At 41.8% G+C, this 21433-nt stretch overlaps 1 protein-coding gene across 2 annotated transcripts in view; it reads right to left on the bottom strand.

The window, feature by feature from the left end:
- Positions 1-658: 658 nt before the first annotated feature.
- The window catches only part of LOC101848616, a 36664-nt gene continuing 15889 nt past the window's right edge, over positions 659-21433 (bottom strand). Inside the window, exons 10-24 of one of the 2 annotated variants that reach the window (XM_005109509.2) lie at positions 20914-21190; positions 19507-19666; positions 18975-19091; positions 17996-18121; positions 17093-17272; positions 16273-16601; positions 15559-15709; positions 14769-14858; positions 12834-13029; positions 11837-12054; positions 11258-11381; positions 8286-8543; positions 5698-6105; positions 4768-4904; positions 659-3894 (exon numbers count right to left, since the gene is read on the bottom strand). In XM_005109509.2, the coding sequence (XP_005109566.1) occupies positions 1492-3894; positions 4768-4904; positions 5698-6105; positions 8286-8543; positions 11258-11381; positions 11837-12054; positions 12834-13029; positions 14769-14858; positions 15559-15709; positions 16273-16601; positions 17093-17272; positions 17996-18121; positions 18975-19091; positions 19507-19666; positions 20914-21190 (5174 nt within the window). In that variant the 3' untranslated portion in view covers positions 659-1491. The remainder of the gene's footprint in view (positions 3895-4767; positions 4905-5697; positions 6106-8285; positions 8544-11257; positions 11382-11836; positions 12055-12833; positions 13030-14768; positions 14859-15558; positions 15710-16272; positions 16602-17092; positions 17273-17995; positions 18122-18974; positions 19092-19506; positions 19667-20913; positions 21191-21433) is intronic. The other variant, XM_035972663.1, reaches the window with a different exon arrangement.

A 21433-nucleotide genomic window follows, 5' to 3' on the forward strand; every position in this document is an offset into this window, starting at 1 on the left:
TGCCCAACAGTGCTCAAAAGTACGTTGTACTTCACAATAAAACTCTAGTTTATAATCTACAAAGTTGGTGCACTGATGACGTGGATAGGGCAAGGCAAATTTTTGCATTCCAGATACAGAACACTTTTATCTGTCATCAATATATCCCCATTGTAGCCACAAGTGTCTAACGGAGTTCCCTGACTGAGCTGTTCGCAGAAGCTATTGGTTTTGTCTTGTTGGCCTGATGATAGCAAAGATAGTGAATAACAAGATGGGCCACTCAGCCAAAAAAGTGTCCGCAGGAAGTATGCTCTTTGCTTCAGATGGCGCTGCAGTCTGTTTTGAAGCTCTCTTTCGTTTTTCCAGAAGAAGAATAGGAATAGCACCTCCTTGCGTGCGCAGATCGACTGCTGTTCATCAGCAGTTCGGGTACGTTCAGTGCGGAGTTTTAGTTTTTTTAAAAATTTTAATGACCTCTCGCCTTTCATTCTAAAGTCAAATTAAACGAAGAAAACCATCACCCTTTCCTCCGGAAGAGGTTTTTTGTCAGCGTAACCATTTTAAAAAAGCGTTCTTCCGAAATTTATCCCAAAACTTGCTAGTTTCACTTTGATTTTTAAAAACTCAAGTAGGGTAACTCTGTTCGCAAAGATTGCGCTTTTGTGAAGAGGGCGCCACCAAATTTTGAGGACACTTTTTTAATTGGCTCAAAGAGAGAAGTGGCCCATCTTGTTATGTACTATCATTGATGATAGTCATAGCAAATAAAGTTGGGTTCAACAGACAAAATAGTAACCAGTAGTGGGAGGCAAAATTTGGCTTCACACATGTGACATTTTAACCACTGACAATGGAAAGAAACTTTAAACATATATATATATATATATATATATATATATTTTATCACTTCTTTTCTTTCATGAAGCATGCTAAAAATAGAGATGTACTAGGACGAACATGTACGACCCACCCGGGGCAAAACAAGAGCAGACCATTTTTCATTTACATGCTAACTCACGTCCCTTTCTCAAAATTGTATAAAAATTGGTGTCAAACTTGGCAAAACATTTTAAAAACAATACATCCTGTTATTTTAAACACTATGAGCACTCAGTCTTTACAACTTGGACAACACGAATCAGTCTCATAACTACTGGGTCCTGGGGACTTACAACTCGACTACGCAAAGAAAACAGAAATCCAGTTTCATATATATGAAACAGTAAAGAACACTGCTGGAACCTCTCTTCAAGAACTTACAAGAACTTTCGATATCAAATACTAACACTTCAGATCCATGTTCTGAACAAACACAAAGGAGATAACATTGAAAAACAAAACGGAACATTTTGAAAACAAAATAAAAATGTCAATAATATCTTGCATGCTGATATGGACAGCGCACATAACGATGATGGAAGAAGCAACTCTGTAAAGTAACCAGCTAATACGCTGATGATGATCATGTTCATCTTTCCTTGGGAAAAAAATAAAAATAAAAATGAGAGTTCAGTGTCTGTACGGTCTCCCCCCTCGCCTTCCCCTGGGATCTCTGTCATCTGGATGGTGGTACGGATGGGGGTTGTGGCCTGGCCCGTACTCGTGACCCATATTCCTAAAGTCTATGTCCCCTGGGGGTGGTGGGTACGGAGGGTACTTTGGAGGCGGGAGATGGCCCATCGCCGAGGGGAGCGGTGGCAACGGGGGAGGGGGTTGAGGCGGCAGAGGGGGCTGGTCGGGAGGTTGCTGCTGCTGCGGCAGTGGTGGGGGTCGGGCCCCTCCTCGCCCCCTCATGTCCACGTCGGAGGGCGGGAAGCTGTCGGTGATGCCCATCACCTCGGCCGGCTTGTCAAACTCTGTGCCTGGTGGCGGGGGCTGAGCGCGGCCTTTGGGGACTACTGGTCGCTGCGGATGACTGAGATAGGGCGGGTGGGGGTCCATGTGAGGGGGGAGGGGAAACCGCGGATGTAAGGGGCCGTGCGGAGGTGGGGGGTGGGGCAGACTCATGCTCCTCATGTCGGGCGGAACTGGCGGTCGTGAAGGAGGAGGAGGGAGGGGAGGGTACCTGCCAGGATCACCAGGCAGAGGCGGGAACGCTTGTGGGTCCAGCGGATGTTTTGGGCCAACCGGCGCTTGAGGGGGCCGATTCTGGCGCTCATCGCGGTCAAGAGATATCCGATCGTCAACATCCTGAGCGACTACAGAGGCATCAATACTCCCAAACCGTGATGCAGGTGACTGTTTAGGAGATGGAGCCACAGGGACAGAGTTCCTGGCTAATTCTACAGTGACCGAGGCCGTTGGTGTGGGGCCGGGCTGCTGTTGCCGAAGATCAACATCCAAACTGGCAGCTGCTGCTACCGCCACCTCCTCCATCTTTGGTGCAGCAGGCATGGAGGAACTTGAGGAAGAAGATGAGGAGACAGTCTCCAACGGAATGAGGCTGGACACTGATGACGAGCTATCAATGGGGGTGGTGGTTGTGACGGTGGTGGTGGACGCAGGTGAGGCGGCTGACGGGGAGGACGACGGTGCAGAAGGAACTGATGCCGATGAAGCCAAGAACGAAGCCACCGCCTGGTCTAGAGGAGACATGGTGCTAGCCACTGCAGTGGCCGTGGTGGTGTTGGGCGTTGTTGATGTCCCACTTGTCGACACAGCTGTGGTTGAAGACCCCGCTGAAGGGGCAGCAGGAACGTCAGAGCTCTGCGTCTTCTCCACTGGGAACTTGAACCCTCCCTTCTTCAACCTCTCCAGAAGTTCATCAATTGACGGTGGAGCGGTGACATTTGCCTCATTGTCACCCTTTTCAGCATTCTCCAATTGTGCCGGTTCCGTGGACTTGCAAGAAGTGAGAAGATCCGAATCCTCATCTCGCTGATCCGTTTTCGTCTCGGTTGTCACTACACTTTGATTCTCCTCCGACTGTTCATCGGAAACAGCTTTCTTCTCTTCCGCTTCTTTCGCGAGTTTCTCAGATTTAACCATCTCTTTCTTTAACAACATCTTTCTGCGGTGATCTAATGAAGACACCTGACTGTTCCCCATCACATCTTCCATGAGAGCCTTCAGGGCGTCCGGCATCCCTGCAGGGGGCACAGATGAACCAGATGATAACGATGATGATGGAACACAGGAGCTAACAATGCTGCTACTAGTCGCAGATGGGGCAGATTTTGACGACGATGATGATGATGGACTTGGAGAAAACTGTGTCTCATCTTTCTTCTCGGATATCGAGGAAACTTTTGGCTTTTTTGGTTCCGTAGACTCTGCACTACTAAATATGTCAGCAGCTTTCGAGTTCAAGGTTTGTGTTTTCGATTTGCTGAATGAGAATTTCACGCCCCCAACACCACAATTGTCTTTTGTGTCCGATATTGATACAGTTGACTTTTCCGACGAAGATGGAGGCAAGGACGAGGAGGACAATGATGCAGAAGTTGTGGCCAGGTGTACTGTGGGTGTGACAGATGACGAAGATGGTCCAAGTCCCGAGCTTGTAAGAGATGTGGGACCAGCAGCACTGGACAAATGACTAGTACGAACAGTTGGGTCACTCCCTTGGCCGGTAACGGATGATGATAATACGGTTCCGCCAGCCGAGGAGGAGGAAGAGGAGAAAGAAGAGGAGGAGGATAGAACATTGGCATTGATGGCTATAGCAGAAGCAGATTTGTCATCCGTACCACCACCAAGTGTCTTCTGACTGGACCTGTCACTACCCTCCTTTACAGAAGCGCTGGCCTCAGAGCTTTCCGTCAAACTGGACGATGATGATGAGCTCTTGTCGGGTCCGTCTTTCTGCTTGTGATGAGCTTCCCCTCCTCCTCCCTGTGTGGTTGGTCCTCTACCTTGTACAGGGCTGCTCTTGTGTGAAGCTTCTGCTAGCTGCAGTTTACGCTCTTCCACCTATGGACGAGGACCAAACAGATGCTGGATTACGCTCATGGGAAAGTTTTGTTTAAGTCAGTGATTTACAGCTCTTGCAACACAATTATACGGAGTGCCCATTGGGGGATCAACAAACTGATAACCAACCGATCACCTGACTCATCGCCTGAAAACAAATGCGTTTGTTTTTGAGGCGATGAGTCGGGCGATCGGATTGTGCCACGATAGCCGTTTTGTGCCCTCAATCTGGTTAGCAAACCGAACTGATCGTGCCAATGGGCACTGGGTATTAGGTCTTGTACGTGATGAAGAATGGAGTTTTACAAGAGAGTAAGAAAAACAAAAAAAGGAGAAGAGATATGAAAGATAGATGTTTGATAGAAAAGAAGGACCAAACCACAACAGATCACTCACTACCATCCACACAGCAAAGCATCTCACTGGACATGCCGAAAGTAACAAGAACAAAATACAACCCTCCCCTCCCCTAAAATGTCTTCATGCATCATGACGATCACAGCAAGCCGTTTCCAGTACCTGTAAGAACAGAACACTAACCCCCCCAGTTACCTCAGACCGGCACAACACGCCAAACACATTTAAAATGGTGCGGGGAGATGGGGGAGAGGAGAGGCACACGTGCAAGCAACAGTACAATTCTACTTCTACCAAAGATTCCACTAATAATAATAGATAGCATTTGTACAACGCAAATCCCTGCTCAACAGAAAGCTCTATGCGCTTCAGAATCTATACTATTACCCCAGCAGACCTGAGACCATTCTGAAACAACCTCTACTTCCTGGGAAGCATACAGTGCAAGCAGCCATTTATAGGCGCTAAAACGCTAACATACTGACAAGATCTTTCGCTGTCTACGTGACGTCTTACCTGCTTGGTGAGCTCCACCAAAAGCTTCTGCTGCTCCTGCGGTGTGCTGGCCGTGGCCAGGGCTCGGACCATCAGGGCAGAGATCTCGCTCGGCTTGTTGCTCTGGGCCATCTGCTCCACCAGGTCACTCGTGGACTCTGTCAGAAATGTGAACATCATTTGTCAAGATGGTGTTTGTTTTAGTAGAGGTTTTAAGGCGCTTGCAACTTCATAGGGTCAAATGAACACCAGAAGATTAGAGGTGTTACAAGAGAGTAACAAACATTAAAAAAAGAAGGGGAGATAAGGACGATAGATGTTTGATAGGAAAAAAAGAAGCAGACCACACCAGAGCACCCGCCAACCACCCACGTCAAGATAGAGAGAATAAACATAAATAAAGTTTCTGTTTTTATTCGTTCCCTTTGGGAAACTTTGGTTACGAAGGGCATACATTCAATAGCACTTCCACAACATTTTTTTGTTTGTGAACAAAAATTATGTTTTTTGCTCAGTTTTATAACAAACATGGAGATCCAAGTTGAAAACTAGCAAGCTATCATTTCGACAATAAACTTTAAACGTACATCATCAGAGTGACCGTTAAGCTCTTTGCAACTGCTATTATGTGCAGATATGAGTTTGATCCTCACATTAAAAAGCTATCTTGTGTTACATTCCACTAAGCCAAAGTTGACCCCTGGCAGGCCGGGCAACTCCTAAATAACCTAAATTCGATAACAAGGCTGTAAAACATCAGAAATTAATATCTTTAAAAAAAGGGAAAAAAAATTCCACAAAGAGTTACCTACCAGTGGCAGCGTTCAAAGAAGCATGGGATGTAATCTCACTGGCTAAATAATCTAGATTTTGTTGATGGAGTGGTAAAACATTTGAAATTAGAATTATTTGAAAAAAAAACAACCAACTTTCAAAAAACAGCAAACCTACCCGTGGCTGCGGCAGAAGTACGAGACGTGATCCCGCCAGCCACAATTCCTCCCTCAGCCTTGGCAGCCATCACACCACTGACACTGGTGGCCACCAGGCTCTCCATAGCCTGGCACACTTTGGTGCCGGTGGCACTGGCCGTCACCCCAGCTGTGGCCTTGACCCCCGCTGTGGCCTTGACCCCTGCCGCGACAGTGATGGCCTCGGCGGCACTAGTGACGGGCGCGGCTGTGACAGAAGCCGGAGTGGCGGGAGTCGTTGCCATGGTGACCACCGCCGGCACTATGGGCACCCCGGTGTCGTCCATCAGGTTCTCGTCCTCCGGATCATACGGCTCCTCCGCGGCCGCCTCTTGACCAGGGGAGTAGGGCTCGGCTTCTTTGCCCGGAGAATACGGCTCATCATCGTCTGACAAAGAAAATAAAGGATTTTTACACGCCATTCACGACCCCCCCCCCAAAAAAAAATTAAGATAAACTTAATTCAGTAAGTGAAAATCAGACTTTCCAAGATGAAATAAATACAGCACTGGACCGAAGTACGATTTTTACAACCCTCTCAAAAAAGGGTTCACTTTGTCCGTCAAAGACAAATGTCTATCAAGGAGATGAAAAAAAAAGTAAAAGCTCATATTATCATCCGGCTGAGGAAACAAACACTAAACACAGCAATGGCCGTAGTTTGATTTTTACATCCCTTTTAAGACACATTCCACCCCCCAATATTTTGCCCTGCAGAGCTTACCACCATCAATTGAAGGAAATAAGCAAAGGGAAGGCTGGAAGTTTTATTTTTACATCCCATTCAAAACCTAAAGAAAGTTCCTTTAGTGAATTAAAATCAGATTGTCTAAGAAGAAATAAGCATAGCAACGAGTTAACGTTTGATTTTTACACTCCTTTCAAGATTAAATTTTTTTAAGTTACATTTGTTAGCAAAACCACGACCTCCGAGAGGAAATAAACACACCTATGTGCCAAAAGTCGTATTTTCAATTTTTTATTAACTCAATAATCACCTAACATCCTTTAAAACAAAAAAAAAACATTCCTCAAATATTCTTCAGAAAATAGCACACAGTCCTGTCATTAGAATAAATTAATGAATTGTGCATAACAAACAATCACTAGATTTTTCCTCTCGTATATACAAACAAGTAGGCGTGAATAACACCATAAGACCAACTACCCACCCACTTTACAGTTAAAAAATAGTACAGGCCGAAGGGCTACAACCCAGATGGCCGCTGGATCGGAAAAGTAAAGTAAGTTAAAAGATAAAAGACAGAGACAACAGTAGGACTACAGCCAAAACCTACCGCCGATCCCTTCCAAACACCTATAAATCATCTTGTCATTCCAGACACAAATGTTTGAATTAATAAAGTACAGTTGAGCCGGCTCTGAAGACACCTGTCCAAGACAATCACCTGTCCAAAAGACCCTTCCCACTTCCCCCCCTTGCATTTTTTTTACTAGACACCCACGTTCCGAAGGTGACCAGATTTCTCCTCAACAATGAGTGGGTTGTCTTGGACAGATTAGACTACATCCTTATCATCCACACAAAAACCTTTAAAAAGTCTTAAAAGGAAGAGTACATGAGAAAAGCATTTTGATCTTAAAAAAAAAAAAAGGAGAGCATCTGAGGAAAATTTAAAAACACAGTACCCAAATGTTAGAGAAAGAAAAAGACAAACCCTCCAAAAAAAGGAAATAAACAAAGTAAAAGCGAAGCGTCATAACCATCAGCAGAAGCGTAACAAATTATCTTGAGAAAGAAATACCAAACACCTTCACTTAAAACAGACAAATAATGTGCAATACCCCCCCAAAATTACAGATTTTCAAAAGAAAAACAACTGTTTTAAGCAGAGAAAGAGCCGGCTCCAATTTCTCCTGTGACCACATCAATCCACAGGAAGCTTGCAGTTTTTGTTTTCTAAAGTCGCCTAGCTAGTGAGGACACTCTGAAACACTCCAACAACTGACAGTCAGAAAGGTCAGCTAAACTTATGAGGATTGCAGGGTGGAAAAAAACAGCCAAGTTACAAGTTTTTTATATATATATTTATTATTTTATGCTTCATGGGGGCTTTATGATGCCACAGTTCAAAATATAGCAGTCCAAAGGGAGCAAAAACTGTAGGGTTCACCTACAAATTACAAGAAGTAATTTGCAAATCATTGATAACCGACTCTAACCATCTATGAAAAGTGAGAAGAAAAAAACCCAACAAAAATTGCAATTTATTTTGTAAAAATCAACCAGAATAGCTCAAAATTATTTTGTTTTTTTTAGTTTTAGTAGAGGGTTTTACAAATTTTGTGTAGTGTTCATGGTACATATAGCATCACCAACTGTAGCTACAGCTGTGAATAACATAAGACCAAAAAGTGTTTAACCTAATTTGACAGAAACACAATCAGAGTCTGTCAAAGATGATTTCTTTCTTAAAAATATGAGGTTCCTAACTTTAAAAAAATAAGGTTCCTCAAAATCACTGAAAATGATACTGCTCTAGTTTCCCAGCAGACTTCACATGACCTAAAAGAAAATCATGATCGAACCATTCTATGCTGGCTCACCTTCATCCAATTCTTTGGGCTCTGCCTTCTTAGGATGACGGTGATGGTGGTGATGATGAGAGTGATGAGAGGAGTGGTGGTGGTGATGATGGGGTTTCTCGTTTCCATGGTGATGCTGTTTCTCTTTGCCGCCGCCACCACCACCATCCTCGCCGCTGGGAGCCTCAGCTGGGATACTACTTTTATCCTTTATATCTTCCTTATCTTTCGACTTAGCGGTCGGTGTGGGTATGTATTCTGCCACTGGTTTGGTTACAGCTGTGCAAATCAAGCAAAGGAGAGAGAAAAAAAAAATGCAGTGTCCCATCATTCTCTGGAAAAAAGAGTAGTGCTTTCCCAAACAGTATTGGTTTGTGCAAATTTCCATCTCCTTGTCCAAATATATGGATGTGCATTACAATAAAGGTGTCGATAGAGAAGCAAAACAGCCGCAATTACTTTATTTTCGTCACTTCCTTAGACCAAAGACACACAGTATTAAATTAGTTGTAAGCAGCTTGATATCCTCTAAAAAAATATTTCTGAAATTCACTTTTCAGGAACAACTTACAAACAAAAAATTGGAACAAAAATGTAATTTTGTTTTAGCAGAATTGCATCCCAGCAAAAAAAAATGTCATTACCAAATGCACGAATAATTTTAACAAATAAGTTGGTTTATGACATCATAAATTGGGAAAGGGGCACATCAAAGATTTTCTCTGTCGCGATGTACTGCAAAGCTCAGCGCAGAGTAAGAAGAAAAATGGTGTTCTGAATGGAGGATTAACCCCCCCCCAGTCTTTCTGATACCTTACAATGACATGTCGTAGAGCATCAATAAAGAACAAAGAAACATTATCCTTTTTTCTATTAATTGACAAATTATTGGTCTGAAAAAAAAAACACTTTTTCCAAATAATGAGAAGACATAATAATCAATACTAAGTTCTAGTCTTCAGAACCAACCAGCTAGAAGTCATCTGCATACTTGATGGCCAGTTTGATTTGATGTATGCACCCAAATCAACACAAAACCATTTCAATTAGAAAGTACCCAAGCTACCCAATTATCAAGTCACAAGTACTACTGACTACATCATAGTTTATAACCAGCATACTGAGATGCTATATCGTTTGTTGTTTCATTGGCTTTCATATGGCATATCAAATTCCTTTGATGAGCAGACCAACGATCAGATTCTTTTGCACAATGCTCTTCCCAGCACATATTTGTGATAAATTTTGGAAAGACAGACTGAGTTTTTATCAAAAAACAGTTCTGTAATTTTGGACATTTAACATCAAAAGCCGGCAACCATTTACAAGCATACACAGCTGGGTGTGGCAACATTACACATTACTATACACCAAGAGAGAGACAGCTTTCACAGTACACCTTCAAGACAGCTGCCATAACCATTTTAACTCAACTGCCGGTCAGGCCTTCCGTAGTTATATGGGATGCGCGCTAACCGATCCAGTCACTTTGCGCCCAACCTTTGACCCGCCGGCACGTCTACCTGTTCTCCGAGAAGGAGGCACTAGTAGCGGCTATTTTGTGCTCTACACAGTGGATTATATTTTTTGTGTTAGTTCCCCTGCCCCTTGTTTTCCGAAGCTGATTTGGTAATGTAGAAAACTTTTATATTTTCTCTTGCATAAATTACTTGTATTATAATACTGCTATAATATTTGTTACTTGCTGACATTATCACCACAGCACATCGCCCTATCCACGGTCTCGGCTTCCACAATTAACCTGGTACCAAACACAATAATGTCTCAGTGACTGCATCTTCTGCCTTCATCTACAGGATTTAGATCAAAAGGAGGCAGGCTCCTCTTTTCCTCCCTATCAGAGTACCACAAAGCATCACAGAAAAAAAAGAATGGAAATATTTGAAAAGAACGTCTTCCCCCAAGAACAGAACTTAGGCCATTACATGCCATATTCTCCCTATCTGAAAAGGGACACAGACAGATGGAAACAACTGATAAAGCCAACTTCACACACAAGAATCAAACCAACATTCTTATCATACAACAGCAAAGAGCCAGACCATTACACTACAGGTACCAGTACCAGACACTAAATCTCAGGTGCTCGGGTGTGGTTTGCTCCTTCTTTCCTATCAAACATCGCTCCTTTTCTTTGCATTTTACTCCATAGCAAAAAAACTAATCTTCACCAATTCAATGACCTAATTTTGTTGCAAATTCCATAAATTACAAGAACCTAGTAAAACCTGAAGCATCCTCACATAGGAAACTACTTTATACAACTTGTATTAATGTGCATGACACCTCACAACAAAATACATTTAAAAGAGGGGGTGGGGGAGGGGGAGGAGCGAGATTCTTCTTCCTCTTGGGTTTATAGCAGTAGGGCATGGATTCCCCTGGCTTGCCAACTTTTTCAAAACCCATGCGAGGACACCAACATTTATAACATCAGATTACACAACAACAAACACAATGACATCAAGTGAGACTGTTTTTGGTGCAGTGTATTTGATAAGGCTTTCAATTTTCTGACAGCCAAATCAGGCACAGTCCCCAAGAGCTTCAGCCTGTTTCTCAGATCTTTTTACACTAAAACACTATGGTCTCTCTGCCATGCTGCTTGCCGAAGTTGTTTTGGTTTATAACCAGGTTAATAAGTCATGTACCCATCCTTTGTTAGATCTCCCCTTTCCCCTCTTGCCTCCTATCTTTGCTTCAATCATAAGTTTCTAGAGTAAAAAAAACATGGCTATTGGGTTGGATAAGTGAAGAACAAACAAAAAATTCCAAACCCATTCACACAACAACTAGAGACAAAATTTATTTCGAGGTGCAAGCTGCCAGCAACCTCTGGTAGCAGTGCGGAAGCCCGAAAAATTAGATAAAACCGGATGAAATTGTCAACTCCAAAGCCAAGACTTTACCCGTCTCAACCCGCAAGCAAGCAAATGTAGAGAGAGGGGGCAAAAAAGGTAATAAGTTGTTACCTTTAGTTTTGACTGAAGGAATGTACTCCGGTTCGTATTCTTCCGGCTCAGATTTGGCCTTGGTGTCTGTTGAGTTGCTCACGCTGTTGCTGCTGCTGTTGCTGCCAGTTGGGCTAGCTTTGGGCTGATGAAAAAAAGTTTAAAGTCTTCTGCTGATTGAAAGATGGTTTAAGCCAAGTAAAAATACAAGACAATCTGATACTACAAATTAAAATACAAAAGTTTTTATTAAATTTGTCTCTGTTGCAAAACTTTGTGTAGTGGGTAGTGGTGGTATATTTCAAATTCCTGAGATTAACAAAGGATTATTCTTTTTCATCCTTGACTTATTTAGCTTGTACTCATAAAAGTACATTAGGAGAGTACGATGGAGGTACTGCCTCTGGGTCTATCTGAGGACATTAACACCAACTCCACCCCCCCCCCCCAGGAGCATAGTCCAAGTTTACCAAGAATGCACAAACGGCCAACTTTGCTGGACTCCCCGTCTGCCTGTAATAGGAAACTCTCATCAGAAAAACATGTCCTTTGTTAAAAAACTAAAAAGACAAACACCACGCGTATTTACGAAGCACTTACGCTGGATTCTTTTTTCTTGGCTAATTTAGCCAGCCTGGGGTCCCTGCTTACACCTGCTGAATTACTGCTGCTGCTGCTGCGTTTGCTGGTGCTCTGGCTGGTATGTTTGCTGCTGCTACTGCTGCTGCTGCTGTTGGACTCTCCGTTGTCAGAGCTGTGCTTGCCCCTCTGACGCACCAAGATGCCGATCAGCATGTGAGGTCGATTTTCCTCCAGGCCTGAGGGGTCAAACATTTGTTTTACAATTTTAATGAGGTTTAAATATATTGTCGTACATGGCAGGCTAACCTGACCTACATCTTGACAGAATTCCTCAGCTTCAAACCGCATACACAGAGGGCGATGTTACCAGTAGCATCAGAAACAAAAGGACAAAAATACTATATAGCAGGAATCCCCAAAACTATTGAAAATTGTCTTCATAACCATATTGTGACTCATACATTTTGAATGTAGCTGGAAATCACAGAGTTATCACAACTCACTCAGAAACATTTACAATCATCATTATCACCATCATCACAATTTATTCACCAAACATGACATTGCCTTTCAACTGCCTCAGCTAATTTGTGTAAACACGTTTTGATTTCCACCCCAGTTTACTATGGCCTTTACCAGAAACAATTGAACAACTACAGTTGAACTTGCTCTAATAACCATCTTTCCAAGACAACCAGCTGTATAAACAGCCACTTCCAGCTTGTGGTTTTTTCTCTATTATAATGACAATGTCCAAGTAGACCACAGAGTTGTGAATGAAATCAACTTGTGTGTTCTAGTGCTCATGACCTAATGCAGTTGTGAGCACTGTAAAACTCTCACTAAACTATCACCTGTCTAAGATGACCATTTTACTCCTTGACAATGGGTGATCATCTTGAGAGAGGTTTGACAGTAATTTAGAGCCCAAACTTAAACTTTTAAGGATCCCAGTAAACATCAAACTGGGACAAAGGACACCCCCCCCCCCCTAAAAGACTCATAAAAACATTACCTGGGCCATCGAACGGCAGGAGAGTACGAGGTATTTTGCTATGCGATGCAAGGGGCACCACGTAGAAGTCTTTGATTTGCTTGTTGGGATTGCCAGCCACACCACAACGGCTGCGACTGTTTAAGTACGAGTACAGATGCACGTAGGCCACCTTCTCATCATCACTTCCCGGGATAAAGCGGATCACTGTCAGGTCCTACACAGAGAACAAACACGTGGAAGATTTAGGCTTAGAACAATCTGAGTTTAGGCTGAGAACAATCAAAGACTTTCGTGACAAGGGCCGGAACTGAAGCTGGCATCTTATTAACTCAACAGTTTTTCAAGCAACTTTCATAACTCTGATAAGAATTATTTTCAATTTCTATATTTGTATTATTTAAGAGAACAGCATAAGTACAGTGAAAACGTCAGAGGGACTCTCAGAATGGTTCGAGATAATAACCGGTGTAAGACAAGGTTGTGTCTTATCACCACTACTATTATGGATAAAATTACAAAAGAGGCCAAAACAGAACCAGACGCCCTAAATGAATTACTCTTCGCTGACGACCAAAGCCTGGCATACAAAGATGAACAAAGTCTCCAACACCACACCACAAGATTAAACGAAAAATGTAACAACTACGACATGAAGATCAACAACAATAAAACAGAGACAATAAAAGTAAGCAGAAATCAGGACCACTCAGGATACACATCAACAACAACAGTCTCAGACAGGTCCAAGAATTTAAGTACCCATGAAGTATATTCACAGAGGATGCGCGACTGAACAGAGAAATTGAAACACGAGTGTTGTGGACGCAAGTAACGAGATATTCTCGGGGCGCGGGTTCCCGTGCGGAGTGACACGAAGATCTCGTGCGATGAGAGGATCTTGCATAGAAGAGTTCAGGAAAGTGTATATAATCAGCCAGTCACGGCTTTCTGCGGGACAATCGGATGAGAGAGAGTAGGGGACAGAGCCTTGGTCGACTCACTGCAGGAAACATACAATGTACTACATTTATTGAAATTAAATACTCAACAACCACGGAAAGAGTTTTCGTTTATCATTTATTATGTCGTTCTAACTTGTGGTGTAGTGCTGTGTTCTGCAACAACGAGTATAAGAGGCCAGTAATGTTAGCTACCAGCTTACTCCACTACTGAAACATCCTAACATCCCCATGACAACAAAACTCAAAATGATCAACACCATATTCATCCCAACACTCACCTACCAATGCCAAACATGGACCACGAACAAGACATTGGAGCAAAGAATTACAACATGTGAAATGCGATGTGTTAGAAAAGCAGTAAACAAGACCAGGCGAGACAAAATTAGAAACTCGGTAGTCAGAAAAATGGTGGGCACAAATGATGTCATGCATCACATCCAACACCAAAGAATCAAATGGTTCGGACATCTCATGCGATTACAAACACACCATCCAGCACCGCCTGCCTACATAAAAAAATTCAATTGCAACAAGGCTAGAGGGCGACCGAGAAAGACTTGGATAGATGGAATAAGGGAAACACTATCAACTCACTGCATCCCCCTGACCCAAGCTCTCCGGCTGGTGGCAGAGAGACATCTCTTTCTTCCCGCGACACCCAAAAGGGTATAAAAGTAAAAGTAAAGTATTGTTTCTTGGTAAACCAACACATTTTCTTTCAATGACCTGAACTGAATGAAATTTGATCTTTGTCAAGAAAGCTCAGTCATGTTCATGGCTTAACAAGACAACAAGTGTACATTTTTCTTTCTCTCTCTCTCTTTCTCTATACGCGCGCGCTCTCACACACACACACTGTATGAATGGTTGACAATACGCACCCCAGTAAATTTACGATGGAAACAACTGTCAAGGCAACATTTTCCTTTTAAAAAAAGGATTTTTTCTAAAACCCCAGTAGAATGAAAGTGATTACAGAATCCCTCACCTTAGAACCAGCTTGACGAATCTTCGACAAGTAGTCCCACATGTGGTCCGGTGAAATTCTTCCCATGATGTGGACTGTGTCTGGCATGGTCTGTAGAGAAACAATTGAGGGGTTCATGAGAGTTTCATTTTTCTGTGTCCTTTGCTTAATCAATACAGAAAACTGGACTCTGGGCCTGCTTGACTGAAACTAGAAGGGAGAGAGCTTAATCAGTTGCTTCACCAGTCTGTATGAAAGAAGAACCTATACTGCAGTCCAAAGGCAGAGTGATATAACTGCACCTTTCACGATTTTGAGGAAAAAACCTTTGAAAAACTCTTGACCCTTACTGTGTCATACTTAGCTTTACCACTCTGAAAACAATTATTTTGGATGTAAATATGGGGTCCTGCTTTGACACAAATAGAATATGAACAGGCTAGTGTAAGAAACCACTAAAACTACAAAAAATTATATATTTGTTGATGCAGTTCTGCCTCGGGATGGCAGTATGGATGAGAACTCATTTGAGCAGACACACATTCAAAATAAGAAATACAATTTTATCTATGACAAAATTTAAAAAAAGAAGACTGCCGAGGTAAACCAAGGTTTATTTAAGGAAATTGTAACGTTTCCCACACTGAAATATTTTTTAAATGCCGAGAAATCAGAGGAAAAAATCGGACTTTAATTTTTGACGGGGAACACTTTTAAAATGTGTATTTCAAGGCATTTTTCTTTCATCTAAAACCCAAAAATTCCCCTGACCAAAAAAAGGGGTACAGACAAAAGTCTTGGAAACACTCACAACATGATCAGTAGGGCCAGAGACCCTGTAAGCAGAGGTGAAAAACTTGGCCACATCCAGCATGGAGACAAAACCTTTCCACAACATGGGCCCCGTGGGGGTGTACTTTGGTTTGGCCTCCAGGCCCGACTGAAGGGCAGAGTCGGGAGACCTGTGAGAGGAGAGAATGATAAGATGAAAACAATAAAAGAAAATTTGTCCATGTAAAAGGAAGTAGAATGTGAGCGTGTGGTGCGAGTGCTAGACCACTAGAGAGAATGCGGTATTGCCGATCTAAAGAGAACTGCACAGTTTATTATACACCATCATATTGATTGTCTGACTGTCATCAAAAACAAAGAAGAAAACGAAAATAAAAATGTGTGAGGAAATTTACAAAGAAAAAGAGGAGGAGATGAGGACGATAGAAATTTGATAGGAAAGAAAAAGCAAACCACACCAGAGCATCGCTCAACCACCAACAATCCCCGACTCTTAAGATAAATGATAAAAAGCTCCAGTCTCACACGCAAGATTCCTTACAACTGATATGAGTGTACGAATTAAGGTACCAACAGTGCACATTTAATATAAAAGTGTTCCAGGCCTGCCAACTTTTTCAAAACCCAATTCAGGGACACCTCACATTATTATATCAAATATGGTAACAACAAACAAAAATTGATTTTTTAAATAAAAAGTTAATAAATGAATAGAACCCTAATACGTCCTCACCTGACCACCACTTTTTTCCTAGCGGACGACGAAGATGAAGATGAAGTAGGAGAAGACACGGCAGCCATGGCGGGTGATGTCGTAGATGGTGACTCTTCCACCGGTAGAGGCGGGGTTTCTTCCTTCGGACTGAGTGGTGGGCTTCTCGGGCCGGGCTCTGGTGACGGGGATCGCTCTCTCAGGGCAGAAATCTCCTCGCTGGCCCGCTGCATCTTGGTCAGGGCCTCTTTCACGATCTCCTCCGCTTTGGCGTAGTCCTCCTTCACTACCGGTACTTCTTCTTCCTCTTCCTTAGGTTTCACTTCATTCTCCATCTTCACTGGTTTTAACTGTTGGACAACAAATTCCATCTCAGTGTTATCTGGGAGACTACTAAACTGATTTCAAAACTTTCCAGGGTAACACGAGATAACAGTGACGCCACGCTCTTCACGAAAAATAATTATTTCTTTGTTAAGATATATACACACACACACACACACACACACACACACATGTTAATTCCGGACAACAACATGCCACAGGGGCACTTGGGTCTTGTGCAGCTTGGGTATTTTTTTCCTAATTGAAGTTGGTTTTCTGTTTGTTTTTTTGTCTGTCAAAATGTCTTTATTTTCTTTTTTAATGTCAGTCTTTTCACCTTCTTCAATATTAGTCGTCTTTTGTCTTCTTCAATGCTAGTCATTTTTCTTCTTCAACAAGTCAGCTTTCTTCTCCACCAATGTTAGTAAATTTTTCTTCTTTTCCATAGTCAGTTTTTTTCCCTCTTCATCGATGTTAGTAGTTCTTGTCTCCTTTCTCCACATTAGCCAATCCTTACCTTTGTGGCAGCGGCGAGAGCAGCCTGTTCCTCAGGGCCGGGGACAATCTTGCCCGTGCACACCTTACAGTTGAGGTCAAAGAGATGAGCCCTGTGCTGGTCCGTGGTGTCTATGGCCGGTTCCTGCATCTGTTCTTCCGTCGCCTCCGGGTCAGGCTCTTTCTTTTCTTCTAGTCGCGTCTGAGGAAAACACAGACTCAAGCCAATCAGTGCCCATTTTATGACATAAAGGATGGCCAAAGGGGGAGACACTGACAAAGCTAGCAACCTAGTGTAAAACGAGATACAATAATCATATACAGTTGAACTAGCTCTTCCTATATTGCATTGTTTTCTTTATTATAATGACTGCAGCAAACCTGCACTTATCACTACATGGCATTGGACAGAAGGGCAAGAGCCCAGCTGTTGCTGGATCGATAACAACAACAACTTCATTATAATGACACTTCTTAGTGGACCACTGTCTAAGACGACCATTTCTCCTTCATATTGGGTCATCATCAACAAGATTCAACTGTTTATGCAGATACATAATCCTTAAGTTTTTCATCTTAACAAACAGATCAACTTACAAGGCGAATAAGCGGACAAAGAAAGACAATTCTTTTTTCAGTTACGTCATAAGTTTACAGATACTTCATTCTTCCTTGGGGCCTACAGGTACTAACACAAAATACCATACAATGAATAATGCAAAAATAAATGAATGGTCCCAAAGTCAACTTTGTTCGTATTTCATCTTACTTTACAATTAGTTTCATGACATGCAAGTAACCTTTTACGCAACCCAAAAAAGAAAAATCGCCTCCAAAAATACTTATTAAGCAGACAAACACCAAAAGGACACCCCCCCACCCCTCCGCCATCAGGCTGAATCTGTTTTCCATTTACAGGTCATACCTCTAATATACTCAAGTCCTCATCCTCCACCTCTACTTCTCCTTTGTGCGTCTTCTTTCGTAGCGATTTTGTTCCCATACTCTCCTTCAAGGCTTCTTTCTCTGTCTGTTCTATCATCTCTAATTGCTGTGGAAAAACAAAATAGAGAAATAATCTAAAAAAACAAAATTGAAATTCCTGTAGACACTTTGTGGAAACCCAAAGCCTTTCAAATCATGATCATCAGAAACCTGCCTTGCTGGTCAAATCAAAACTTTTTTAAATGAAGGTATTTTTAGGTCTTCATCATCACGAGTTAGATAATTTTGGAGATGAACTCAGGTCTTCTGGGTGCGATGGCGAAGCGCCTGACACAGACAACGATGACCAAAACTCAGTAAAAGAACAAAGAGCAGCCCGTTTTGTATTAAAGATCCTTTTTTAAATTTAAATTCACATAATATTCCACTGCTTCTCTCCACACGTTTACTGCTTTCCCAACATATTGGCACATAACTTTAAATCACATTGACACTTTCCAGCTTTACAATACTTTCTAGAGACAACTAAAAATCACAGACATACATTAATTTGCTACATCAAACCAATAACTTCCTTACTGATACACACACACAAAAAAAACCCCACATAACAAAGGGGACAAAGCAAAAGGATATATACCTTTATTACATATCCTGATCTTCTAACCTACGACAAAACTGTTGGAATAAATGCAAAGAGCACTCAGCTGTCAAAGCTTTTCTTTCATTCTATACAAAATACTGCCAAACCTGTCCAAGAGGCCCCCCATTGTCGAGGAAAAAGTGGCTGTCCTTGACAGGTGGATATCATTATGATGTTAAAATGCAAGGGGGGGAATGGGAAGTAGTCATTTGTATGGGTGTTTGTCTTAGAGAAGTTGTCATTAGAACAATAGGGACTTCTTTTAAACATCAATAGCAAACCATGCATGAGCTTGATTCCTACACTATTCACTCACATGCTTGCTCTCTTTCTCTCTCCATTTGGCCAATTCACGGGATGCTAAATCTTCTGTGCTCATCTGTACCAGTTTGCTTGGTTTGATCTTGCCCGTCAAGATTTTTCTAAATAAACCCTGCATAGTGAGAAGAAATACAGGTCAGTGTAAAAGAACCATGAAAAACAGGAAAGAGGAGTCCACCTCACTGTATACTTCTAAGAAGCTAAAATTGTTTAATTAAGAAGGTCATCAGGTCTGCTGGGGTAATAATACAGATTACTTAGAACATAAAGCTTCCTTCTAAGCAAGAATTTGTACAATACAAATACTATTTATGATCATTATTATCATTATTAATATTACTATTGTAACTACTACTATTAAAACTCCCACCCAACACAGCATTATTCAATATAAAAAGAGAAACATAACATTCAAACAATAATGACAACAACAACAACAACAACAACAACAACAACAAAAAATGTACCTACAGAGTGACATGAAGAATGTCAGAACTACTAGTGCCCAAAAACATTACGTCGCATACCTTATTTTTCTTATCTTTGATGTTAAATATCAGACTGCGGTACTTGGTGCGGTATTTGTGGCCCGTGTCGTTGAACAGGGCAAAGAGCTCCTCTTCTATCACCACAGCTAGAGATTTGATCTCAGTACTAGACAGCATTATGTCATCAGCTTCGTGGGCTCTGAGGAGTGAAAGAAATTTTTTTTAACAATAACACTACCACAAACGTTTCCTTAACCTACAGGGACGACAGAGAAATAAATTTGGGCGCACCGTTCAGCCCAGTTGGTACCATACCGGACAACGGAGCCGATGTCACTGGTTTGAATCTACTATGGGATGCCTTTTAACTTGGGTTGTTTTGGGGAGGTCATAAGGCTCCTCACCCACAGGCTCAGTCTTAACAAAAATGGAATTAAATTTGGAGGTCCTTCCTCGCAAACAACCTTGGAGTTGAAAGGGGTGTTAACACTTTCCACCCACGCGGCGCGGCGCGCACAGCACACAACACTTGTTCTCACGGACGAGGATGCAGATACGGCACATCAGTACTATACCTGTACCTCCATAAAAAATACTCCATTATGAAATTTTCAGCATACTGAGAAAATTGAAAGTGAGGATCGCATGTTCACCAAAAAAAGAATTAGAATCGGAACTGAAAACATTAGATTTAGCTCATTCTTCACCTGAATTCTCATTATGGCACAAGAGTAAAGCAGCATTCACCCTAGGTCCACTCAACAGTTTTCCAAAAGAATTACACCAATTGTTGTATACAAACTGATTTTCGGTCTCAAAGGCCACACAAACCATTCAGAGAGGAATTTTAACTTTAACAAGTGCATATGTCAAAAACGAGACCATTGCTACAATGTTTTTGTTGCTATATCACACCGTCGCCGATCGGCGTCCCGTGGGGGCAAAGTGTTAAACCCATACAGTGACCAATGACCAATTCAATAAATTTTCAAAACATATGGGGAAACAATGAACTTTAAAACCATTTTAGAACAGATAATCTAAAAAAAAAATATCATCAGAGGGACTAAAATACAGTTTAATTGAGAAAAGCAACTGCGTTCAACTTTAAATCTAAAAGGCAAAGAGAACCTGGTAACATATCTAATGTTGTGTCTTAAAAGGAGAACATTCTGTATCTAGTTGAAATATTCTCAAAATAAAAACCCACAAAGGCAACTTTCACATCCCATTTAATCAAGAATTTCATTCACAATGGATTCACAACAAAAGATAAAAAAAAAGCAAATGGGAAAATTCCATGTTGCAAATACATTTGCATTGACCATATTTTAACAATATGAGGTAACCTAAAATCATTTCATAACAAACCGTCTATTTAGATGTCATAAGGGTAAATTAGTAAGGGGATAAAAAAAAAAAAAATAGAATCCAAGTTTAATTCACCTGGCTGTTAGGGAATCTCTCAGAGCAGTTCTGACATTGATCCGAACTTGATTGGGACCATCGTCACGTTTGTCCTCCGTCTTTGAAGGTGTGCTTGAACTGTGAGTCGAGCTGCGACGTCTTTCCTCTATTTTCTTTCCAGAATCTTTACTGCTGTCTTTCTGCGACCTATCTCCATGTTGAGAGCGGCCATCTCTGTCTGACTTCCTGTCCTTGTCTGATGATGACTTTCTATCCTTTTCAGATGAGCGATCTTTATCTCTGCTTCTGCCATCCTCTGTAAAAAGCAAATAACGATTACAACAAAAATCGACACAACCAGCAAATAAAAATTACCGTGAAAACTGAGACGACCAGACAGATTACCGTGAAAACTGAGACAAACCAGACTAATCGCGCTAAAGAAGCAACATCTGAAATAGCTCGGTGCCTTTTCGATATATTTCACAAGCACTACTGTGTTTTTTTTTAATTAATGTTTAATTTCTTAATTAATCTTTTTTCTTTATTTTAACAAAAT

This window comes from Aplysia californica, unplaced genomic scaffold, assembly GCF_000002075.1.
Source record: "Aplysia californica isolate F4 #8 unplaced genomic scaffold, AplCal3.0 scaffold00785, whole genome shotgun sequence".
NCBI classification, from domain to species: Eukaryota; Metazoa; Mollusca; class Gastropoda; order Aplysiida; family Aplysiidae; genus Aplysia; species Aplysia californica.